General features: G+C 48.1%; 2 protein-coding genes across 2 annotated transcripts in view; one reads left to right on the forward strand and one right to left on the reverse strand.

Moving 5' to 3' along the window:
* LOC308460129 (uncharacterized protein) overlaps nt 1-13866 on the reverse strand; it is a gene marked incomplete at its 5' end in the record, with an annotated part of 32345 nt that extends 18479 nt beyond the window's left edge. Inside the window, 2 exons of the mRNA XM_080976116.1 lie at nt 11220-11268; nt 13457-13866. Coding sequence (XP_080832242.1) covers nt 11220-11268; nt 13457-13866 — 459 coding nt within the window. The remainder of the gene's footprint in view (nt 1-11219; nt 11269-13456) is intronic.
* Nucleotides 13867-13932: 66 nt separating this feature from the next.
* The window catches only part of BMPER (BMP binding endothelial regulator), a 177280-nt gene continuing 172921 nt past the window's right edge, over nt 13933-18291 (forward strand). The window contains exons 1-2 of the mRNA XM_080975869.1: nt 13933-14220; nt 15462-15547. Coding sequence (XP_080831995.1) covers nt 14082-14220; nt 15462-15547 — 225 coding nt within the window. The 5' untranslated portion in view covers nt 13933-14081. The remainder of the gene's footprint in view (nt 14221-15461; nt 15548-18291) is intronic.

Here is an 18291-nt window from a genome sequence, read left to right on the forward strand (position 1 = left end):
TTTTTAGTGAACTATTGAAATGTTCCAAGCTCTTACTTTAAATCTGAATGTATTTTGTAAGTTATTTACAGGAAACTAAATTACTGACCACATTCACATAAAAAACTAAACCTCAAGTTCATGTACACACACAGAGCCCTGGTTCTCCTACCATGTACCTGGAAGACTTCAGGAGCTTTCCCTCTTGGTTCAAGTTAACCATAGCTTCTCTCTCTGAACCTTGGACACAATTACCTAAGAACAAGCCCCACTGAATTCAAAGAGACTTGCTTTTAAATAGGTATGTCAGATTGCGTTATAAATTATTGTTTTTCTTGAGCTATTGTGGTCTTTCTGTCTTTAAATTCAGTGCTGTGTTTGGATGACATAACTCTATAATAGCACAGGTGAATAGTATTTGGAGGACAATGAGTTAAGCCAAGAGGTATATGTAATTATGAGACTAGTGATCCTGGATATACATATGACTGTACTTAACTAGATACATCTTTGACACGGTTTTATGTTATGATTCTTGATGACGCTGCTTCTAATCAACAAAAGGTCAATCATATGGTTAATTTCAGACCAATGCATTTACAGCTGCTTTTCTCTCTTGAAGTTATTTGGGCAAGCAACATACTATTTCAGTGATGGAAATGAAAATGTTAGACCTTTTCTTTCCCATTGGGAATGGGGCAGGAGGACTTATGCAGATTTTGAACTTGAAATGTTGAATTGTGTCCTGAATTATTATGCTATGCTTTATGCTCTGTTTCAACAGTTAGAGGAAATACTGAATTCCAAGGTAGAGATCAAAAATGTTACACTGCTCAACAACTGGTGGGTGGATTGGAACCATTTCAAATGACAAATGTAATTATGTGCTCAGTGCATTTGTAATGATATCAGATTACAAACCTAAAATGCAAATGAGGAGCTAAGGTGAAGATCTTCCTTTGTATTGCCAATTGTTTGCTAATTTGCTGTTAAGTCACAAAATTCACAGGACATTTCAATCTGATAGTATCAAAATTTTATATTGCTGTGACACAACATATCCTTGGCTTAACAAAGGGCATGATGAAAATACTTTTTCCAAATTAAGAGAGTCATTCAAAGACAAAGGAAGACTCCAAACTGAGTCAGGAAGTCCGTTCACTAAACAACTGAGAAGGAACTTCCTGATTTATTCAGAAGCTGGTTTGGGGTCTTCCTTGGGGTGTACATCACTCTAGATTTTTCTCTAGATTCTGACAATGGAGAAGGAGTGCCAGGTTTATTTTGACAGTTATTCCCGGTTCATTTTGAAACTGCTATTTCACCTTTACTGATAGAGAAGTGATTGTAGCTGAGAGAAATAATTGCTAATTTAGTAATTAGCTCCTGCAAAGACAGGAGTTCATGCTCTTTCTAACTCTTTCTAAGTTTAATTTTGGCAAAAAAAGTTTTTTTCCTGAATATGTAAAAAAACACAATGGAAATGCAAATAAAAGCTGACATGTGTATATCCATATTGCAGGGGAGATATTGTGATTGACTGAGAGTGTAGATTACATCAGTCCTGCAAAGTAGTCCAATGTTGCTGTACTAATATTGTTTTGCGGTTGGGATGAGAAAAATGAAAAGGGAGGGGGGAGCTGCTGATTTGTAACACCAACGAGGGTGGTGGTGATGAATTGCTTTCCATCCAAGGAGGGAAACGGGGGAATTCTTGGGGGGTGTAACTGTTGGTATAAACCAGGGGTAGTCAACCTTTTTATACCTACCGCCCACTAATGCATCTTTCTTGATGGTAAAATTTTCTTACTGCCCACCAGTGCTTGATGGAAGGAGGAGTCAGTTTGTGTCGTAGAACCCTCCACCGCCCCCCTAGAATCCTGAAACGCCCACAAGTGGGTGGCAGGGACCAGGTTGACAACCCCTGGTATAAACACTTAAATGGATACTGTCAGAGCTGCTTCCAGATCCTAGCTCACAGAGGATCACGCTAGCCAGCGATCATTAAATAAAAGTCTTTATTGAGTTACAGTTTCCATTCTCAAGCTGCTGCGTGCAACTCTACGTCTCATGGTTAGATCGGCGAAGCTCCATCTGAGTCTCCGCCCCTTGTACACCAACTTAATATCCTAGCCTTGCTCCACCTTTTCCGCCTGACTGTTCTTCTCTGGGTCCCTCTGCCCCCCGGGGTCTCTTCCTTCCGGGATTCCTCTGACGCTGACGCTGACCCCCCTGACTCTTCTCCCTCCTTTCGGCGGGCTTTAGGACCTGGCTCCCTTTCCGGGCTGCCTACTGCGCCACCTTCCTGTGCATTTGAACTTGGCACGCGCGCCCAACCTTCCACCTTCCGTCTGACCGTTTCTTCGCTCCCCGATGGAGGTGTGGCCACTCCTGACTCGTGCCCTCCCCCCTGTTGTGAGCTGCCAGCGCTTGATCCCTGGCGCCCTTCCTCTTCCCTGCTCTCTGGCGGTGACGCTGGTCCTGATTTCCAACTGCTCCCCTCTGAGTCCCCTCTGGCTCTATCTTCCTGGGGTGTCCCCCTAGGCTCCCCCCTTGCCCTGGCCACTGGTGCTCCTTTCTGTGAATCTTCTGATTCACTGGAAAGACTCGGAGATCTCGGGTCGTCGTCATCACTCATCTTTTCTTCTGCCTCCTCTCCCTCGCTCTCTGTTTCCTCCCTTGCCCTTGCCTCTGCTCCTGAACCCCTGACATCCATCCCCCCCTCGAAGCCCCCTCTTCCCCCCTCCCCTCCTTCCGGTGCGGGATCTGGGTGCTGCCGTGTCAGGGGGACGAATGTCGGATACAGTTCGCTTCCCGTGGCGGGCCGCCATCCGAAGTCTTCCGGTTCTTCCTCCCTGCTCTCGTTGACGACGGTCACCTCCGCTTCCATCTCTGTGCCGCCGTGCTCGAAACCCGGGTCGTCCCCGAAAACGTCCATGTCCGTCTCTCCTTCGTTGCCTTCTGGAGACGTTGCTCGTCCTGGACCCTCCAGCCACCTTCTGCGGAACTGCTCCTCTGGTCGATCATCCCACCAATACGAGGGTTCTGAAGCAGATCCCGAGGGTGACCCCTCTGGGGAACGGGCGTCTCGTGTCGGTTCCTCGTCCGAGTCGAACCCCCGGAACGTGCTGGCTGAAAGCGTGGGCGTGAAAAGCCAGTCGTCGAAAAAGTCTGCTGGCATTGGCCTATGTGGGAAGAGGGCATGAAACTCTTCTTTGAGCAGAGGTTCGTCTAAAGCGTAGCCCGGCACCCAGCTGTTGGCACTGGCCGGGGTGCCCTCCTTGGCGAGAAGGTATTCTACCCCCTCTTCCCCCCATCTGGAGTCCAAAATCTCCGTGACTTCGTTGATGCGCTCCTCCTGTGCCACTCCCCCTTGCCCGGTTCTCTCTCGGAGCGGACCCGGTGCCGTTCCTGGTTCCTGAAACCTGTGAGGTGCCTTGTAGGGAGTGAGCACCGATCTGTGGAACACCGGATGCATTCTGGAACCCTCCGGAAGAGCCAGCCTGAAAGCCACCGGGTTGACCTGTTCGTCGACTTGGTAGGGCCCCAGTTGTTTATGCCCTAGTTTCTTCTTCGCCAACGACCTGGCCGGCACTGCGTGGGCTGCTAACCAGACCCAGTCTCCCACATGGATCTCTTCGCCAACCCTTCTGTGTTTGTCCGCTTGTACCTTGTATGCGTGTTTAGCCAGCTCCAGGTGCCGCCGCAGCTGATCGTGGACCTCCTGCAACTCCGACGCGAACGCATCTGCTGTCTGCGGCTCCCCCTCCCCCATTCTTTCCAGTCCCGGGAAGGTTCTAGGGTGCCTCCCGTTGTTGGCGAAGAATGGCGTGACCCCCGTGGACACGTGCTTCGTGTTGTTGTAGGCGAACTCGGCGAGAGGCAGGTAATCCACCCACGTCGCAGGCTGTTGATTCGCATAACATCTCAGGTACTGCTGCATGATGGCATTGACCCGCTCCGCTTGCCCGTTGGTCTGCGGGTGTCTAGCCGACGCCAGGTTGATCTTGACGTTCAGGAAGCCCATCAGCCTCTGCCAGAAGTTTGAGATGAACTGTCGCCCTCGGTCGGACAGAATAGACCGCGGCAGACCGTGAACCTTGAACACGTGGTCTATGAACAGTTTGGCGGTTTGTTCCGCCGTGGCCACCTTCGCACACGGAATGAAATGTGCCATCTTGGAGAACAAATCCACCACCACCAGCACAGCCGTCTTGCCCCTCGAGCTGGGCAGATCCGTGACAAAGTCCAGGGCCACTCTCTCCCATGGCTCGAACGGAGTTTGCAGCGGTTCCAGCAGTCCGGCCGGCGGTCTGTGCACTGGTTTGGACCTCTGGCAGGTGTCACACCTCGCTACGTAGTCCGCGACTTCCCCTCTCATTCCGGGCCACCAGAAGTCTCTGGCTACTAATTCCACCGTCTTCTCCTTGCCAAAGTGCCCGGCAGTGGGCGCGTCGTGCAGCTGCTGCAGTACCTTGGCGCGAAGTTCATCTCCCGGCACGTAGATGGCCCCTTTACGGATGAGCAAACCATCTCGCAGCTGGAACTCGTCGGTCGCTGCCGTGCCCCTGTGCACCTCTGCCATCTTTGCTTGCGCGAAGGAGTCATCCTGCAACGCTCGTCGCACCGCATCCAGGTCAACTGTTGCCGCCGCGCACGCCCACACTGTCGGTGCGAAGATGTGCATGGCGGCCGCTGGCGTTGCCTCCTCCAGATACTGTGGCTTACGGGAGAGAGCATCCGCCATGATGTTGGTGTCCCCCGGGACATACTCTATTCGGAAGTCGAAATTCGCAAAGAACTCAGCCCAACGTATCTGCCTCTGGTTCAGGAACTGTGCCGTGCGCCAGTGCTCTAGATTCTTGTGGTCCGTGCAGACCTGCACCGTGTGCTTGGCGCCGATCAGGAAGTGCCTCCACGCTTTGAACGCTGCATGAATGGCCAGCAACTCCCTGTCCCAGATGGTGTAGTTCTGTTCGGACTTGCTGAGCTTCCTTGAGTAAAACGCTCCCGGCCTCCAAACCCCCTGCGGGTCTTTCTGCAGCAGGACTGCTCCCACGGCTCTGTCCGAAGCGTCTGTCTCCACCCTCATCGGCCTGCTGGGGTTGACATGAAGCAGCTGCTCTTCCGACGCGAAGAGACGCTTGAGTGCCTGAAAGGACTGCTCCGCCTGCTCTGTCCAGATGAACTTCTTTTTCTTGGAGCTGAGCGTGTCCGTGATGGCCGCTGTCTGCATCGCAAAGCCTTTGATAAACTTGCGATAGAAGTTCGCGAAGCCGACAAACCGTTGGACCTCCTTCCGGTTGCGTGGGCTTTTCCAATCCAACACTGCTCGGACCTTGGCGCTGTCCATGGCGAGCCCTTTATCAGACAACTTGTAGCCCAGGAAATCCACCTCGGTCACGTCGAATTGGCACTTCTCCAGCTTGGCGTAAAGCCTATGTTGCTGTAGCCTGCTCAGCACTTCCTTGACGTGTCTGTCATGCTCCTGCTGCGATTCCGAAAAGATCAGGATGTCATCCAAGAAACAGACGCACGTCTTGTAGAGGAGCCCCGCCAACACGTGATGCATGAAAGCTTGAAAAACGTGGGAGCCATTTTGCAATCCAAAAGGCATAACTCTATATTCGTAGGTGCCCAGGGGCGTGAACATGGCTGTCTTCCACTCATCTCCCTCCCGCATGCGAATGAGGTTGTATGCCCCTCGCAGGTCCAACTTGGTGAACACTCTGCCCTTCCGTACCTTTGCGAGGAGGTCGTCGATTCGGGGCATGGGGAAGTCCGATGGCTTGGTCACACTGTTCAGGATGCGAAAGTCCACTACAAGTCTTTTTTGGGGCGTGTCCCGCTTCTTAACAAAGAATACCGGACTGCCCCCCGCTGCCTTGGACTCTCGGATGAAACCGCGCTCCAAATTATGATCTATGAACGCTTTGAGTTCCTGCAGTTCGTCCTCAGACATGGAATACAGCTTCCCTTTGGGTAGCGCCGCCCCCGGCAGCAGGTCAATTTTGCAGTCATATGGTCTGTGGGGGGGTAGCCTGTCTGCCTCTTTCTCGCAGAAAACCTCCAAAAATTCTGCGTACTTGTGGGGGACCGCTTGCAGCGTGCCTAGCTGCAGCTGTGACTCCTCTTCCCCTCCTTCCTGCCTGGGCACGATGCAGTGTTCAGCGCAAAAGGAAGAGCCGAAGGTCAGCTGCCTCTGGTACCAAGCCAGCGTCGGGCTGTGCTTGTCCAGCCAACTCATGCCCAATACAATGGGCGTGTCCGATAGTTGAGTGACATTGAAGCTGATGATTTCCCTGTGATTCCCAAGTCGCATCACCATTGGTGGCGTCTGCTTCACCACTTGCCCCCCTAGCAGCTCCCTGCCATCCACCGTGACAACCTGCAGGGGCAGCGTGGCAGGCAGCAACTGTATAGCGTGCCGGTCGACAAAGTCCTGCCCTATAAAGTCCGCATTGCTTCCGGAGTCAATGGTGATTGGCACGTCCATGGTGATTCCATTGGGCAGCTGGAGCGACGCGGTGAGCTTCACTACCGGTTTGGGCGGGAGGGGGTCCATGGGCTGTAAAATCTCTGGGGACTGCTTCACTGACACGTCTGGCTGGGCCCCAGTGCCTCTTCCTCCAACCAGACTCCTTCGTTTCCCTGCTGTGGTTGTCCTTGCTGCGTTGCTGCAGTTACCATTGCTGAGGCTGCAGTGTGCTTGTGGAGCCTCTGGGGACACTCTTTCGCCATATGCTGTGGATCATCGCAGATGTAACACTTCCTGTTCCCTCTAGGAGGCTTCGCTTTCACTGCTGCCGGTGCTAGGGCTCTGGCTGCTGACTGAGCCCTTGCACCTCCAACCTCCATAGGTTCCGCTCCTCCTCCTGGCGGAGGCGTGGATTGCGCACGCGCTGCTTCTCTGGGAAGGAAGGAGGAGCCCCTGGCTGGTTCGCGCCCTCCACGCCCTTCGTCCCTGCTCCACGGATGTCCTTCCAGCCGCACCCCCACCGCCAGCGCCCTCTGAACGATCTCCTGCGTGGTCCGGGGTCTCTCCCCCCTCGCAATTTCATCTTTAACCGAGCCGTGCAATCCCTCCCAAAACAGGTCTCTTACAGGAGCCGAATCTCTGTCCCATTCCAGGGCACTGACCAAAGCGAAAAAGCGGGCATGGTACTGCCTTACGCTGGCCCTCCCTTGCTTCAGTCCATGTATCTCCTGCCGAGCAAGATCCACGTCAATGCTTGATAAAAAGCACCCATCCATCGCTTTAATAAAGGCATCCGCATTTTGGAGCGCCGGATCATTATCTCTCCACAAATTGCGCAGCCATGCTTTAGCATCTCCATGCAAATGGGACATGATGAATCCCACCTTCTCTTGCTCATCTCTAAAGTCTTTGTTCAGCAGTTGCAGTGCACACATTACATCTGCTCTAAAGTTGGGGTACTGTTGCAAATTCCCATCGAAGTGAGAGACCAGACCGCCTGTTCGTCTCCCCAACCCAATCCCCTCCGGTTTGGGTGTCAGTTGCCCTTGCTTCGTAAGCACTTCCAACCTGACCTGGAGATCCCTGTAGGCGGCAGCTGCGTCCTCCTCTCTCTTCCTGGATGCAAGAGCCTCGGCATTCAGTCGTGTCACTGCTTCTCTGAGTTCCACTATCTGCTGTTCGGCCGTCATGTTGTCTGCCGTTCGTGAGCTCGCTAGTAGGCACCCGCTTTCTCTCCTCTCCGCGAGGACGTAGATGCCCACAATCAAGGGATGGAGCTTACTGTCAGAGCTGCTTCCAGATCCTAGCTCACAGAGGATCACGCTAGCCAGCGATCATTAAATAAAAGTCTTTATTGAGTTACAGTTTCCATTCTCAAGCTGCTGCGTGCAACTCTACGTCTCATGGTTAGATCGGCGAAGCTCCATCTGAGTCTCCGCCCCTTGTACACCAACTTAATATCCTAGCCTTGCTCCACCTTTTCCGCCTGACTGTTCTTCTCTGGGTCCCTCTGCCCCCCGGGGTCTCTTCCTTCCGGGATTCCTCTGACGCTGACCCCCCTGACTCTTCTCCCTCCTTTCGGCGGGCTTTAGGACCTGGCTCCCTTTCCGGGCTGCCTACTGCGCCACCTTCCTGTGCATTTGAACTTGGCACGCGCGCCCAACCTTCCACCTTCCGTCTGACCGTTTCTTCGCTCCCCGATGGAGGTGTGGCCACTCCTGACTCGTGCCCTCCCCCCTGTTGTGAGCTGCCAGCGCTTGATCCCTGGCGCCCTTCCTCTTCCCTGCTCTCTGGCGGTGACGCTGGTCCTGATTTCCAACTGCTCCCCTCTGAGTCCCCTCTGGCTCTATCTTCCTGGGGTGTCCCCCTAGGCTCCCCCCTTGCCCTGGCCACTGGTGCTCCTTTCTGTGAATCTTCTGATTCACTGGAAAGACTCGGAGATCTCGGGTCGTCGTCATCACTCATCTTTTCTTCTGCCTCCTCTCCCTCGCTCTCTGTTTCCTCCCTTGCCCTTGCCTCTGCTCCTGAACCCCTGACAGATACATTTATGTTAAAGGCTCAAAAATAAAAATAAAAATGAGGAGGGGTGTAAATTGTTGTAAGTGTAGTTATTATAAGGTCAATATTGTTCTACACTGCCTTAATATTTTATGTGGCCAGTTTATTCTTTTCTAAATATTCATAAGGGCAGTTTATACATATTTTTATCAATATAAATCAATGACCACAAGAAATGCACCCAGAATACTCTAAATTTTAATAATAATAATAATAATAATAATAATAATAAAACTTTAATATATCTAAGCACAGGCATGAGAACTTTAGTTGCTATAAATCTTATATTTCTTATGAGCCCACACCCACCTCACCTTCCACTACCTGAAGTACCATTCCTGCTCTTACCAGTGTTAGAAACTGAGATATGAAAGCCAGGAGCTAAATGGCACCTTAAACCTAGGTTATGGGAGCAACAACTGAATGTCTAGGCGCACTTTTTTATAACAAGAATACAAAGCTGAAAATGAATGAACTGCAGCTAAAATATTACGTTCATTTTCCACATGGTCTAGTCCTTCCCCTGCCCACCCCCTTAATATTCTTAAGAGGGTCTCTTCTCCAGTCTTCAGAGAATAGCTAGAAGTGGGGAGGCAGAAAAAGGTCCTCCTTTCCTTTCACTCTGCAGTTTTAATCTGAAATGTTAGCCGCAGTACTGCGCCCAGAGCTCAGAAACTGCTCGTGCTAATGAAATTCTCTGTCGCAAAATGCGCCTAGAACAATGGGAGTTTCAAACACTGGCTCTTACACTGTATTGCCTGCCTGTAGAAAACATGAGTTCATTGCATTGTTTTAGGAATGGTATTAGGGGAAATGGGGATCTTGGGCCTTTAACAGCTTTGTGACAGCAGAAACGAAAAATGTTAAAGCTAGTATGGAAATAAAATTACAGAAAAAACTCCATCTGTTGAAATTTTGTCCATCTGAAATGTTATTGCTTGTGTGTGGCCCAATTTATTATGGGGCCCTCCATTTCACCTGCAAAACAGGATACAAATTTGTGTATAACACAAACTGTATGCAAATTTTATGCAAAGTTTCAAGTGGCAGAAGGCCCAATTCACATATTTGGCCCAGAAAATCCTGTTGGCACCCATGCCGTGTGGCATCCACAACTTCTGAAAGACAAAGAGCAGCATTCATAAAGAATCTCACCACTGCCAGGAATGCAAGGAAACCCTTTACTGATCAGGACAATCCACATTGTAAAACAGTTCCCATGTGAATTAGTGTTGCCTTTGAAAATAGTCTGGAAACTTGGGGTGGGTGTGGTTTTTGTTTGTTTGTTTGTTTACAAAATATGTAAGTTAACTGGGAGCAGACAAATGAAAATTATCTTGCCAGTCTTAAAACAGTTGCACTTACACAAAATCTGCTTCTTGTCTCAGTTCAAGATGCTGGTTGCAGCTTTGAAAACCCTAAAGGATCAAGGCACCTTAAGGACAGTCTCCTCTCTCACACACCTGCATGGCTATTAAAATATCCCTCAGAAAGAACCATTTTGGTTCCCCATCTTCAAAAATAAGACTGACTGTGCACAGCCTTCTTTCTACTGCTCTCAGAGACAGAACAATTAATTAGCAACAATGGGATCTTCCCTCCAAATTCAAATGGCAATTGTGGAGAGGGAGAGTCCAGACTTGGGCAAAAGGATTAAAGTGCTCTCTTCACATACCATGATCCCAATCTCTCTCTCACACACACCGAGACACACTTTCACACAACAGCTGCCATTTGCTTTAAATACGTACAACCATACAATATCATATACTTTCTGACCCTCTTAATTACTTACAATTTCAATCCATTTTGGCTTTTTCTTCTTCTTTGCATTAGGACTATCTACCCAAGTTGTCAGAGAAGTGAATCAGGTCCAAATCAGTTGAAAAACGCCACCTTTGTTTTGCAAATAACCCTACTTCTATCAGGAATGTCAAAGGCAACAATTAAAAAATGCATTTACTGCTTCCTAGTCAGCTGGTACTAGATGTCTATGGATGGAGGCTATAATTTTGTCTGGATTGTCTCCTGATGCATTTGAAATGTTACAGAAGCCAGAAGAGAATACAATAGGTGGGTCTCCTCATGAGAATTAATAATCACTTTCCTGTTTCATTCTGTCGTTTGCTGACCTTTTTGCTAATTCTTTTATAGAGTGGAACAGCAGAGAATGGTTGCTTAAAATAATCTTTTCAAAGAGATGCCACAAAAACCAATCAGTTATTTTCTAAATAAGCGTAAGTATAAGCTGCCAACAAACCTAAGCAGTAAAGTATGGAAAAAGTCCAGCACTGGAAGGAGGTGGATGGTAGTAAATGTGTTTGAATGGAAGTATCAGTAGTGTTAGCACATTTGCAATATATTGTGGAAAACACAGCTGATCTGTTTTTGCTTTATTGCATTTTAGTAACTGCTGTCATAATGTAAAGATGTGCAAAGCATGTGACTAACTTCTCTAAAAAGATGTTATATATTTATAGGTTTCTGCAGTCTGGCTTCAAAGTTTATGGATTCATAAGATCAGAGAAGCAAGCTGTTTATATAAAATATTCATATAAACATCCAAATGTGATAAGAACAGCTTCCTCATCAGGAACTTGTACAATAAGGTATCTTACTAGCTCAACAATTGATAAAAGTATTTGTATGATTCTCTCTCATCACAACAGCAAGAATCACATATAAGGAGAACCTGGGCACTAACCTCAATGAGTTTGGCGCAACCATGAGTATATTGTGATTTAAATATCAACCTGTACAGACAGAACACAAGAGAGGGAGGGTAAGACAAAGTGAAGGAGCAGCAGGTATATTAAGAAGTATGTGACAATAAGACAGAGGGGATTGGAAGAATATATTCAAATGATAAAAGACCATGATTAGGAGGGTGGTGGGGAGAGAAAACCCTGAAAGCAGAAATATATCACCCCACCCACAACCCAATTTGACTACATATTCAGGACTGCCAGAACTCTCCTCATGCTTTAAAAAAATAATAATACTCAAATGCTCCAAGTCTGAACTCGGCACTGAAAATATGTTCTAAGACTGGACTTTGTGCTTGTGTGTGAATGATGTCCTAATGGGTGTGCAGAAAGAAGCCCAGGAAGAGCAATGTGGGTATGTGGGGTGGAAAAGGTTGAATGTGATGTGGAAACACTTAGCTGAAGCATGACTCTGTTAGGGGTATGAGCAGGGCACTTTTTATCAGCCTGTTTATCATCAGTCAAAATGGGAATAATCATCATCATCATCACCACACAGGATTGTTGCAAGGATGAATATGATAAAAAGAAGACGTACAAGTGAGGCGGATGGAAGTAAAATATGTATAACTGTATGTGTTCCAAACGTGGTAGCATGAGGAATGGCACAAAAGAGCATGCATGAAATGGTCCTCTGAAGTGGCCTGCACACTGGAGGGAGAGAACAGCGCTGGATTTAGGGGAGACTATCTAGCAGTGCATGCTCCAGCAACCATTGGCATTCCTTACCTTGAATTGCCAAAGGTGTAATGAGACGTGGCACCTCACACAATTTTAAATGTAAGCTCTGGGATAGAAATAGGAGTTCTGGGAGGAGTGCCCTTCCTGAACCATCATTTGCCCCCTTTCCTATTTATTTATTTATTCACACCTTTGAAGAATTCTTACCATGGTTTGCATTATCACCATCCAGAAACAATTAAAATATGTGGAATTATTTAAACAAACCTCATAAGGTTGCTAACTTTTGAATTATTTCTTTAGCTGAGCCTTTAATCTGAGCCATTTTCTCTGCAGCAGTTAATAAACTCTGATGTTTGTCTCTCTGCAATGCTTAATTTCTTTTTAAAAAAGGATGCTGGGGCTCAATTCTGCCTAGAAACATTGCTTCCTGTGTGAGGCTCTCACTGGAGAGGGAACGTGCACTCTTCAGCCTCTTCTTACTAGGGCAGTCACCTGATTAAACTTTAGTGGACTGATTGTATGAGTTTTAGTTGCCTGATTAAATGTGTATAAACCTACATCCATAAAATATAATACTTCCGAAGCAAGAAGCTTTACTTTGTCCCTTCCTGCTTGTAGATGAGGCAGGTCTCTTGGAAGAGACAACCACTATGTGAGATGATGTTTCCTACTTGCAGGTTGCTTTTACGTTTGTTTTACAGTGGTATCTTGGGTTACAGATGCTTCAGGTTACAGACTCTGCTAAACCAGAAATAGTACCTCGGGTTAAGAACTTTGCTTCGGGATGAGAAAGAAATCGTGTGGCGTCGGCAGCGGGAGGCCCCATTAGCTAAAGTAGTACCTCAGGTTAAGAACAGTTTCAGGTTAAGAACGGACCTCCAGAACGAATTAAGTTCTTAACCGAGGTACCACTGTATAGCTTTTGCGTATTTTTAAAAAATACATCACCATCATCTTAATCTTGGTACCTTTAAAATGGATTAATCCAGCAGATTTAATAATTTTAAAAATGCTTTTACAGAATCGGGTGGCGCTCCAATAGCACTTCACCCCGAAGTAGGCCCCGGTGATTCCCATAGGAGCCAACTCCTAGGGACCGAGGTCCCTTCAGGCCCCCCAATAAAACATTTGAGGGGGCCAGTCCCCCAGTTGATGGGCATTGCCAATGTGGCCAACTATACCTGCCTCTCCCCCCCCCCCCAATATCATACTGTATTGAAGTTGGCACCCCTGATGAACTCAGCGGGGCTTACTTCTGAGTAGGCAGCCTTTGCACCTCCACGTCTCCTTTCCTCTCTCTATATAAGAGGGTGAAGGTCAGGCTGGCAGCGCGAATAAGGGCCCCGTTGCTGCTTTCACCCTGAAGGCCTCTCCCGCCACGACCTCCTGGTCCACGGGCAGGGCAAGAAAGTGCCTTTTCCTTGGGGGGGGGGTCTTAAATTTCAAACCATTATTATTATTATTATTATTATTATTATTATTATTTCTCTACCTCCACCGACGACTCGCCACGTGCGAGGAGGAAGGCAGCGGGCTCCCTTCACCTCCCCGTCCCCTCAAGGGAAAACGACGTGAGGAAAAGCGACGCGGGACAGCGCGCGAGCTTCTCCTCAGAGCCTTTTCCCGCCCGCCGCCCCCTCGCAAGACAACCCTGAAGCCGAGCGCGGAGGGAGGGGCGGGGCCCGGCGGAGTCTCGCTGCCCCCCAACGCCTCTCGAGGGGGCATGAGGGGCGCCGCGTCGAGGGCGCCCGCGGGCGCAGCGGCGGCGGCTCCTGTCAGGGCACGAAGCGGGCGGGCGGGGGTCCCTCGCGCAGCGGCAGCCGCCGCCGCCGCCGCCGCCGCCGCCGGCTGGCCCCGCCTCGCCCGGCGCCTCTCCCCCACCCACCCCGTCCGCCCACCCATATCCCGCTCAGGAGGGGCCGGTGGGCTGGCGAGCGCCTCACAGCAGCAGCACCAGAGAGGGAGAGAAGTCCGCCTCCCGCCGCCGCCGCCGCCTCTTCATCCCCAGCAGCAACTTCCCTGCCTGGCTCCCCGCCGCCGCCGCCTCCTCCTCCTCTCCCTGCTTTGCAGTAGCAGCCGCCGCCGCCGCCGCCGCTCCTCCTCTCCTCCCGGGGACGATGCTCTGGCTCCTCAGCGGCAGCTCCCGAGCCGTGTCCCCGCGGCTCCTCCGCTCCCCCGGGCTCCCCTTCGCCGCCTGGCTCCTGCTGCACCACCTGGGGGCAGCGCCCATGGCCGGGGCTTCCTCCTTCCCCACAGGTGAGGGCGAGCGGCACGCGCTCAGGCTGTCCGCCCGTGCCCAAAGTTGCGCGCTGGGGCGTGGGGGGGGGGCGGTATGCGCGCATGACGGAGGCAGGTTTTTTCGGGTCGTCGGAATGGGCCGAAAGCGGGTCTGGGGCGGGCGAGGTTCTTCTGCACGCGCGCGCACCCCGCGAGCATCGCGCAGGTGAGGATCCTTAGGCTGCCGAGCGTCAGATCTGGATCTGGTGCAAACCTAAAGCAAGACACAGGGCTGTTGCCTTCGGAGATCAGTTGCATGCTTGCAGAGCTGGAGGAGGAACAGGCTGATAGCCGTAGGGTGCAGTTGCGTGGCGTGAGGACGGCTGCGTCTTCTCACTTAGGATGATCAGCATCAACACGCGGATAGGGAGCATTCCGCACTCGGGGAGTCCTTGAGAGCCTTTGGTCAGCAGATGTGGAGATGTTGAAAAGGAGAGGTGACCTCTTAAGTTGCATGCCTTTCAGGCAGGTGAAGGACCTCAGCTGCTCTCCTCTCCACTCCTTGCTTCATGGAGGGAACACTTTACTGACACCTGGGGCGTCCAGAGAGATGTTGAATCCATTTCTAGCCATTGTGAGAAGTGTTAGCTTTCCAGAGATGCCCCGCTATGATATTGTGCCTGAGGGCGTGTGGGGATGTGTGTGTCTCCAGGGAGGTTTTGCTCACTGGACTCATTTTGCAGCAAATTGATGCTGATTATAGTCTTGGTCTTTAGGTTTCAAAGACACCCATGGGTTGAGTTTATGTGATCTGATCCACTTAAGTAAATGAGAAATTCCCACCTAGAGACATCAGGTCCTTATCAACGTTGCCTAAATTTCATTTTTAAAAGTAACACTCCCAAAGAGTTTCAAAGGATCAAAAACATTCCTGTCTGTTGACACCTAGGAACAACTTACACAATTAATTCACCCCCATACTACTTATACTTTGGACAGTTTGTGGATGGGTAAGACAACAATAATTTTAAAAAAATGTACAAATGTTTAACAAAATAGTAATAATTCCAAATACTTGCATTTCTTCAATCAAAGGAAAACCCACATTTACTTAAAAGTAAGTCCTATTCATTTCAGTGGGCTTTTCTTCCACATAAGTTGCATCCTAAGTATGTGTAGGACTACAGATTTTTTGGCTGCAGTGCTGTGCATAGTTAATTCAGGCTGAACGTGAGCAAAGTGGGAGGAGAAAGTATTAATTTTTAAAATATCTATTGCAGGTTCTGTTGCAAAATGTGAAAATGAAGGAGAAGTACTACAGATCCCCTTTATCACAGACAATCCTTGCATAACGTGCATTTGCCTGGTAAGTGTGAATTCCACTGATAAGATCAAACAATAATGTCTCATGTAATCAAATTTCCTTATCTTTTCCCTTTGTGCCGCCAGAGATTAATTTCCAGTCCGTAATCTTGGAATCATATCCTTGACTTTTGCTTAGACACAAATCTTTCAGCTGACTTTGCCCATGACATTGTCAGGCTACCTGAACGCTCTTGTTTACAGGATGTATTTGTGATTGAAGCTTTTCCCCTCTAATGTCCATTGTGCTGAGCCACTGTTAAGTGGTTTTTGTGCTTGTAGAGTTTGTACTTATGGATGAGAAGGAATTGATGTTTAGCTGAGCCTTTGCTTATTTTCTGCCCAAGTTCTAAAAATTGGCTTCAGGGATGCAATGAAAAATATAACAGGTCAGTAACTGCAACAAAATCCAGGTGCCTTAGAAGTCCAAGTCTGCTTTCGAAATGCAGTGTGTTATACATTCAGGCTCTGCATTCTTGGCTAGACATATTGTAATAAAAAGACAATGCCAGCACACATGATACTTCTATCAAAAAACTGCACTCCGAGGATGACACTGGCTGTTGTTTGTTCAGGAAGTTCAGATTCCCTGGTAGTTAACAATGACCCTGGTTTGTATTCTGCAGCAAAGGAAATACCCCCTTATTCTTGCAAGGGATCTCAGTTTCACAGTAGAAATGCTTTGCAAGCCAGACTGTCAGAGCCACATAAAAATAATCACTGTCAGTTGGAAAACAAACAAATTTGAGCAGATATTTTTAAAAGGATTTCCCCCCCAAAAAGTCATATGGGAACTAGGGTAGGAATAACTGCATTTATCTAAGTGAGGTAGGAGCAAGACCCTGCAGAATGTTTTTTTGGTCATAAAACGAGGGTTTTCCATCTGTCAGATCAGAAAAAGAGACAGGTGGTATAGGTCACCATTGCTCCAAAAAACCCAAACCACTCTTTTATTTATATTATGAAGGTGCCCAGCTTTGCAGTTTGTCTCGTTAAGTGAAGGCAGGTGTGCCTGGCCATTATTTAGAGAGCCATCAAAACTTTGAATCAGTGTTCGTGATAGTAACTTTAGAGGAGGAAGAGAAACTGGCAGAAAAAATGGGATGGTGGGGAGCAAAGTGAAATATAATGAGTTGTCTGTGGTTTTCCTTTTCCCAAAGATGTCTGCAGCCAGCTGTTTTTCATGTGATTTGCAGTTGAATATATCACATATAGCTTGTGTTGTTCATATCTTATCATGTTTAGTGTCCTAATTAGTGCTTCAGTTTGGATTTTTTAAACATAAAATGAAGATAAGTTACAATGTTAAACAGGTGCTGCTGCTAACCTTTGTACTGTGTCCTCCATATTTCTTGCAAAAATCCCAGAATAGCTCTTCTCCTGGCTATTTTCCTGCGGCATTATAAGAATGTTAGTTCCCTTTCAGTTTTCGTATGTAAAGGTTAACCTACTAACAGATACCCTCCCATTCCACACCCAACTGAATATTATGTTACTTATTTTATATTTGTGTGTCCATGATTTTCAGTTTGGAGACTGTCATTTGCACTACTATCTTCCTTAAATTTTAAGGGCTCCTGTTCTTACTTTTGAGCTTTGGCTCAAAAGTATAGACTGAACTTTGGGTGCCTGCCTGCCCCTAGGTCTGTTTTAGATCATTATCTTGGTCCATCCACAGTCTAGCCCAGTATAAGATGGAGCCATATTGGGCTCTGCTGTATAGCATTCCTGAACAAATGACACCCTCATTTTTCACAGTACTGTACTCAATAGGCAGAGGGAAGAAGGCAGGGAATTCCCTGCTGGAGCATTACTGCAAGGACTAAGGTTCTCAGCATTCTGGAACCTGCTGTGAGCAAGTGCAATTACATCTGAAGCTTCCTTGTGTCTTCGCCCTCCTCTCCCACTAGTTGAAAATCTCCTAAATTCACTTTATGGATTAATGTAGGCTTGCGTGTGCATCCATCACTAACTCTTTGCATAACCTAATAAAACTTGAACACAACACAGCTGCTTGTATGTATCACATATACTTTTTTTGAAAAAGGAAAGCAGACCACCATTCAAACAGGTGAAACCATGCGCATGCACAGTTTTTAGAGGGGTACCTTGTTGCAGGAAGAACAAGGCACTTTGTGGCACTTAGGAGTCCACAAAATGCTTTAAGGTGTCATAAATAGGATGTCATAAACACTGCTATTTCTGTGGGGGAACGCAAATATGTGAGTTCTAATAACTATTTTGTATATGAAATGTGATATCAGAGCATTGCTTTGTGTCTCTTCATTGAATGCTCTGACTGACTTGTCATTTCATAAGTAAAATAGGTATTAGGTCCCACACATTGCTCCCATTTCCAGTTGTGATCTTCCAGCCAAAAGCTCAGCAGCTCTTCTTCATGCTACAAGAGGTCTACATACCAAATTTGGCTCAGCTCCATGAACTTGTTTTGGGGTTATTGTGGCCATACTTCATGCAAATTAAGTTAATGATTTTTCATTGAAAAAGAAAACAACCCCAAATTTAGCAGATTTCAAGCTAATTTATCATCTTCAGAATTGCCTATCATTCCACAAAGAAGTTACATTCCATGTGCACGGAACCGCACAACAGCTCCCACTAAAGAGGTACATCAGATTGTAGTGAGTTGCACTTAGGTGTTTGAGCATTTTCACACTTGCCTTTGCACTATTTTTGTTAGTACTTGATCCTTGTTAGTGCAGAAGAGAAGCTGCAGAGGCATTTTCC

The sequence above is a fragment of the Podarcis pityusensis genome (genome assembly GCF_964106645.2).
Source record: "Podarcis pityusensis genome assembly, chromosome: 12".
In the NCBI taxonomy this organism is placed as follows: domain Eukaryota; kingdom Metazoa; phylum Chordata; class Lepidosauria; order Squamata; family Lacertidae; genus Podarcis; species Podarcis pityusensis.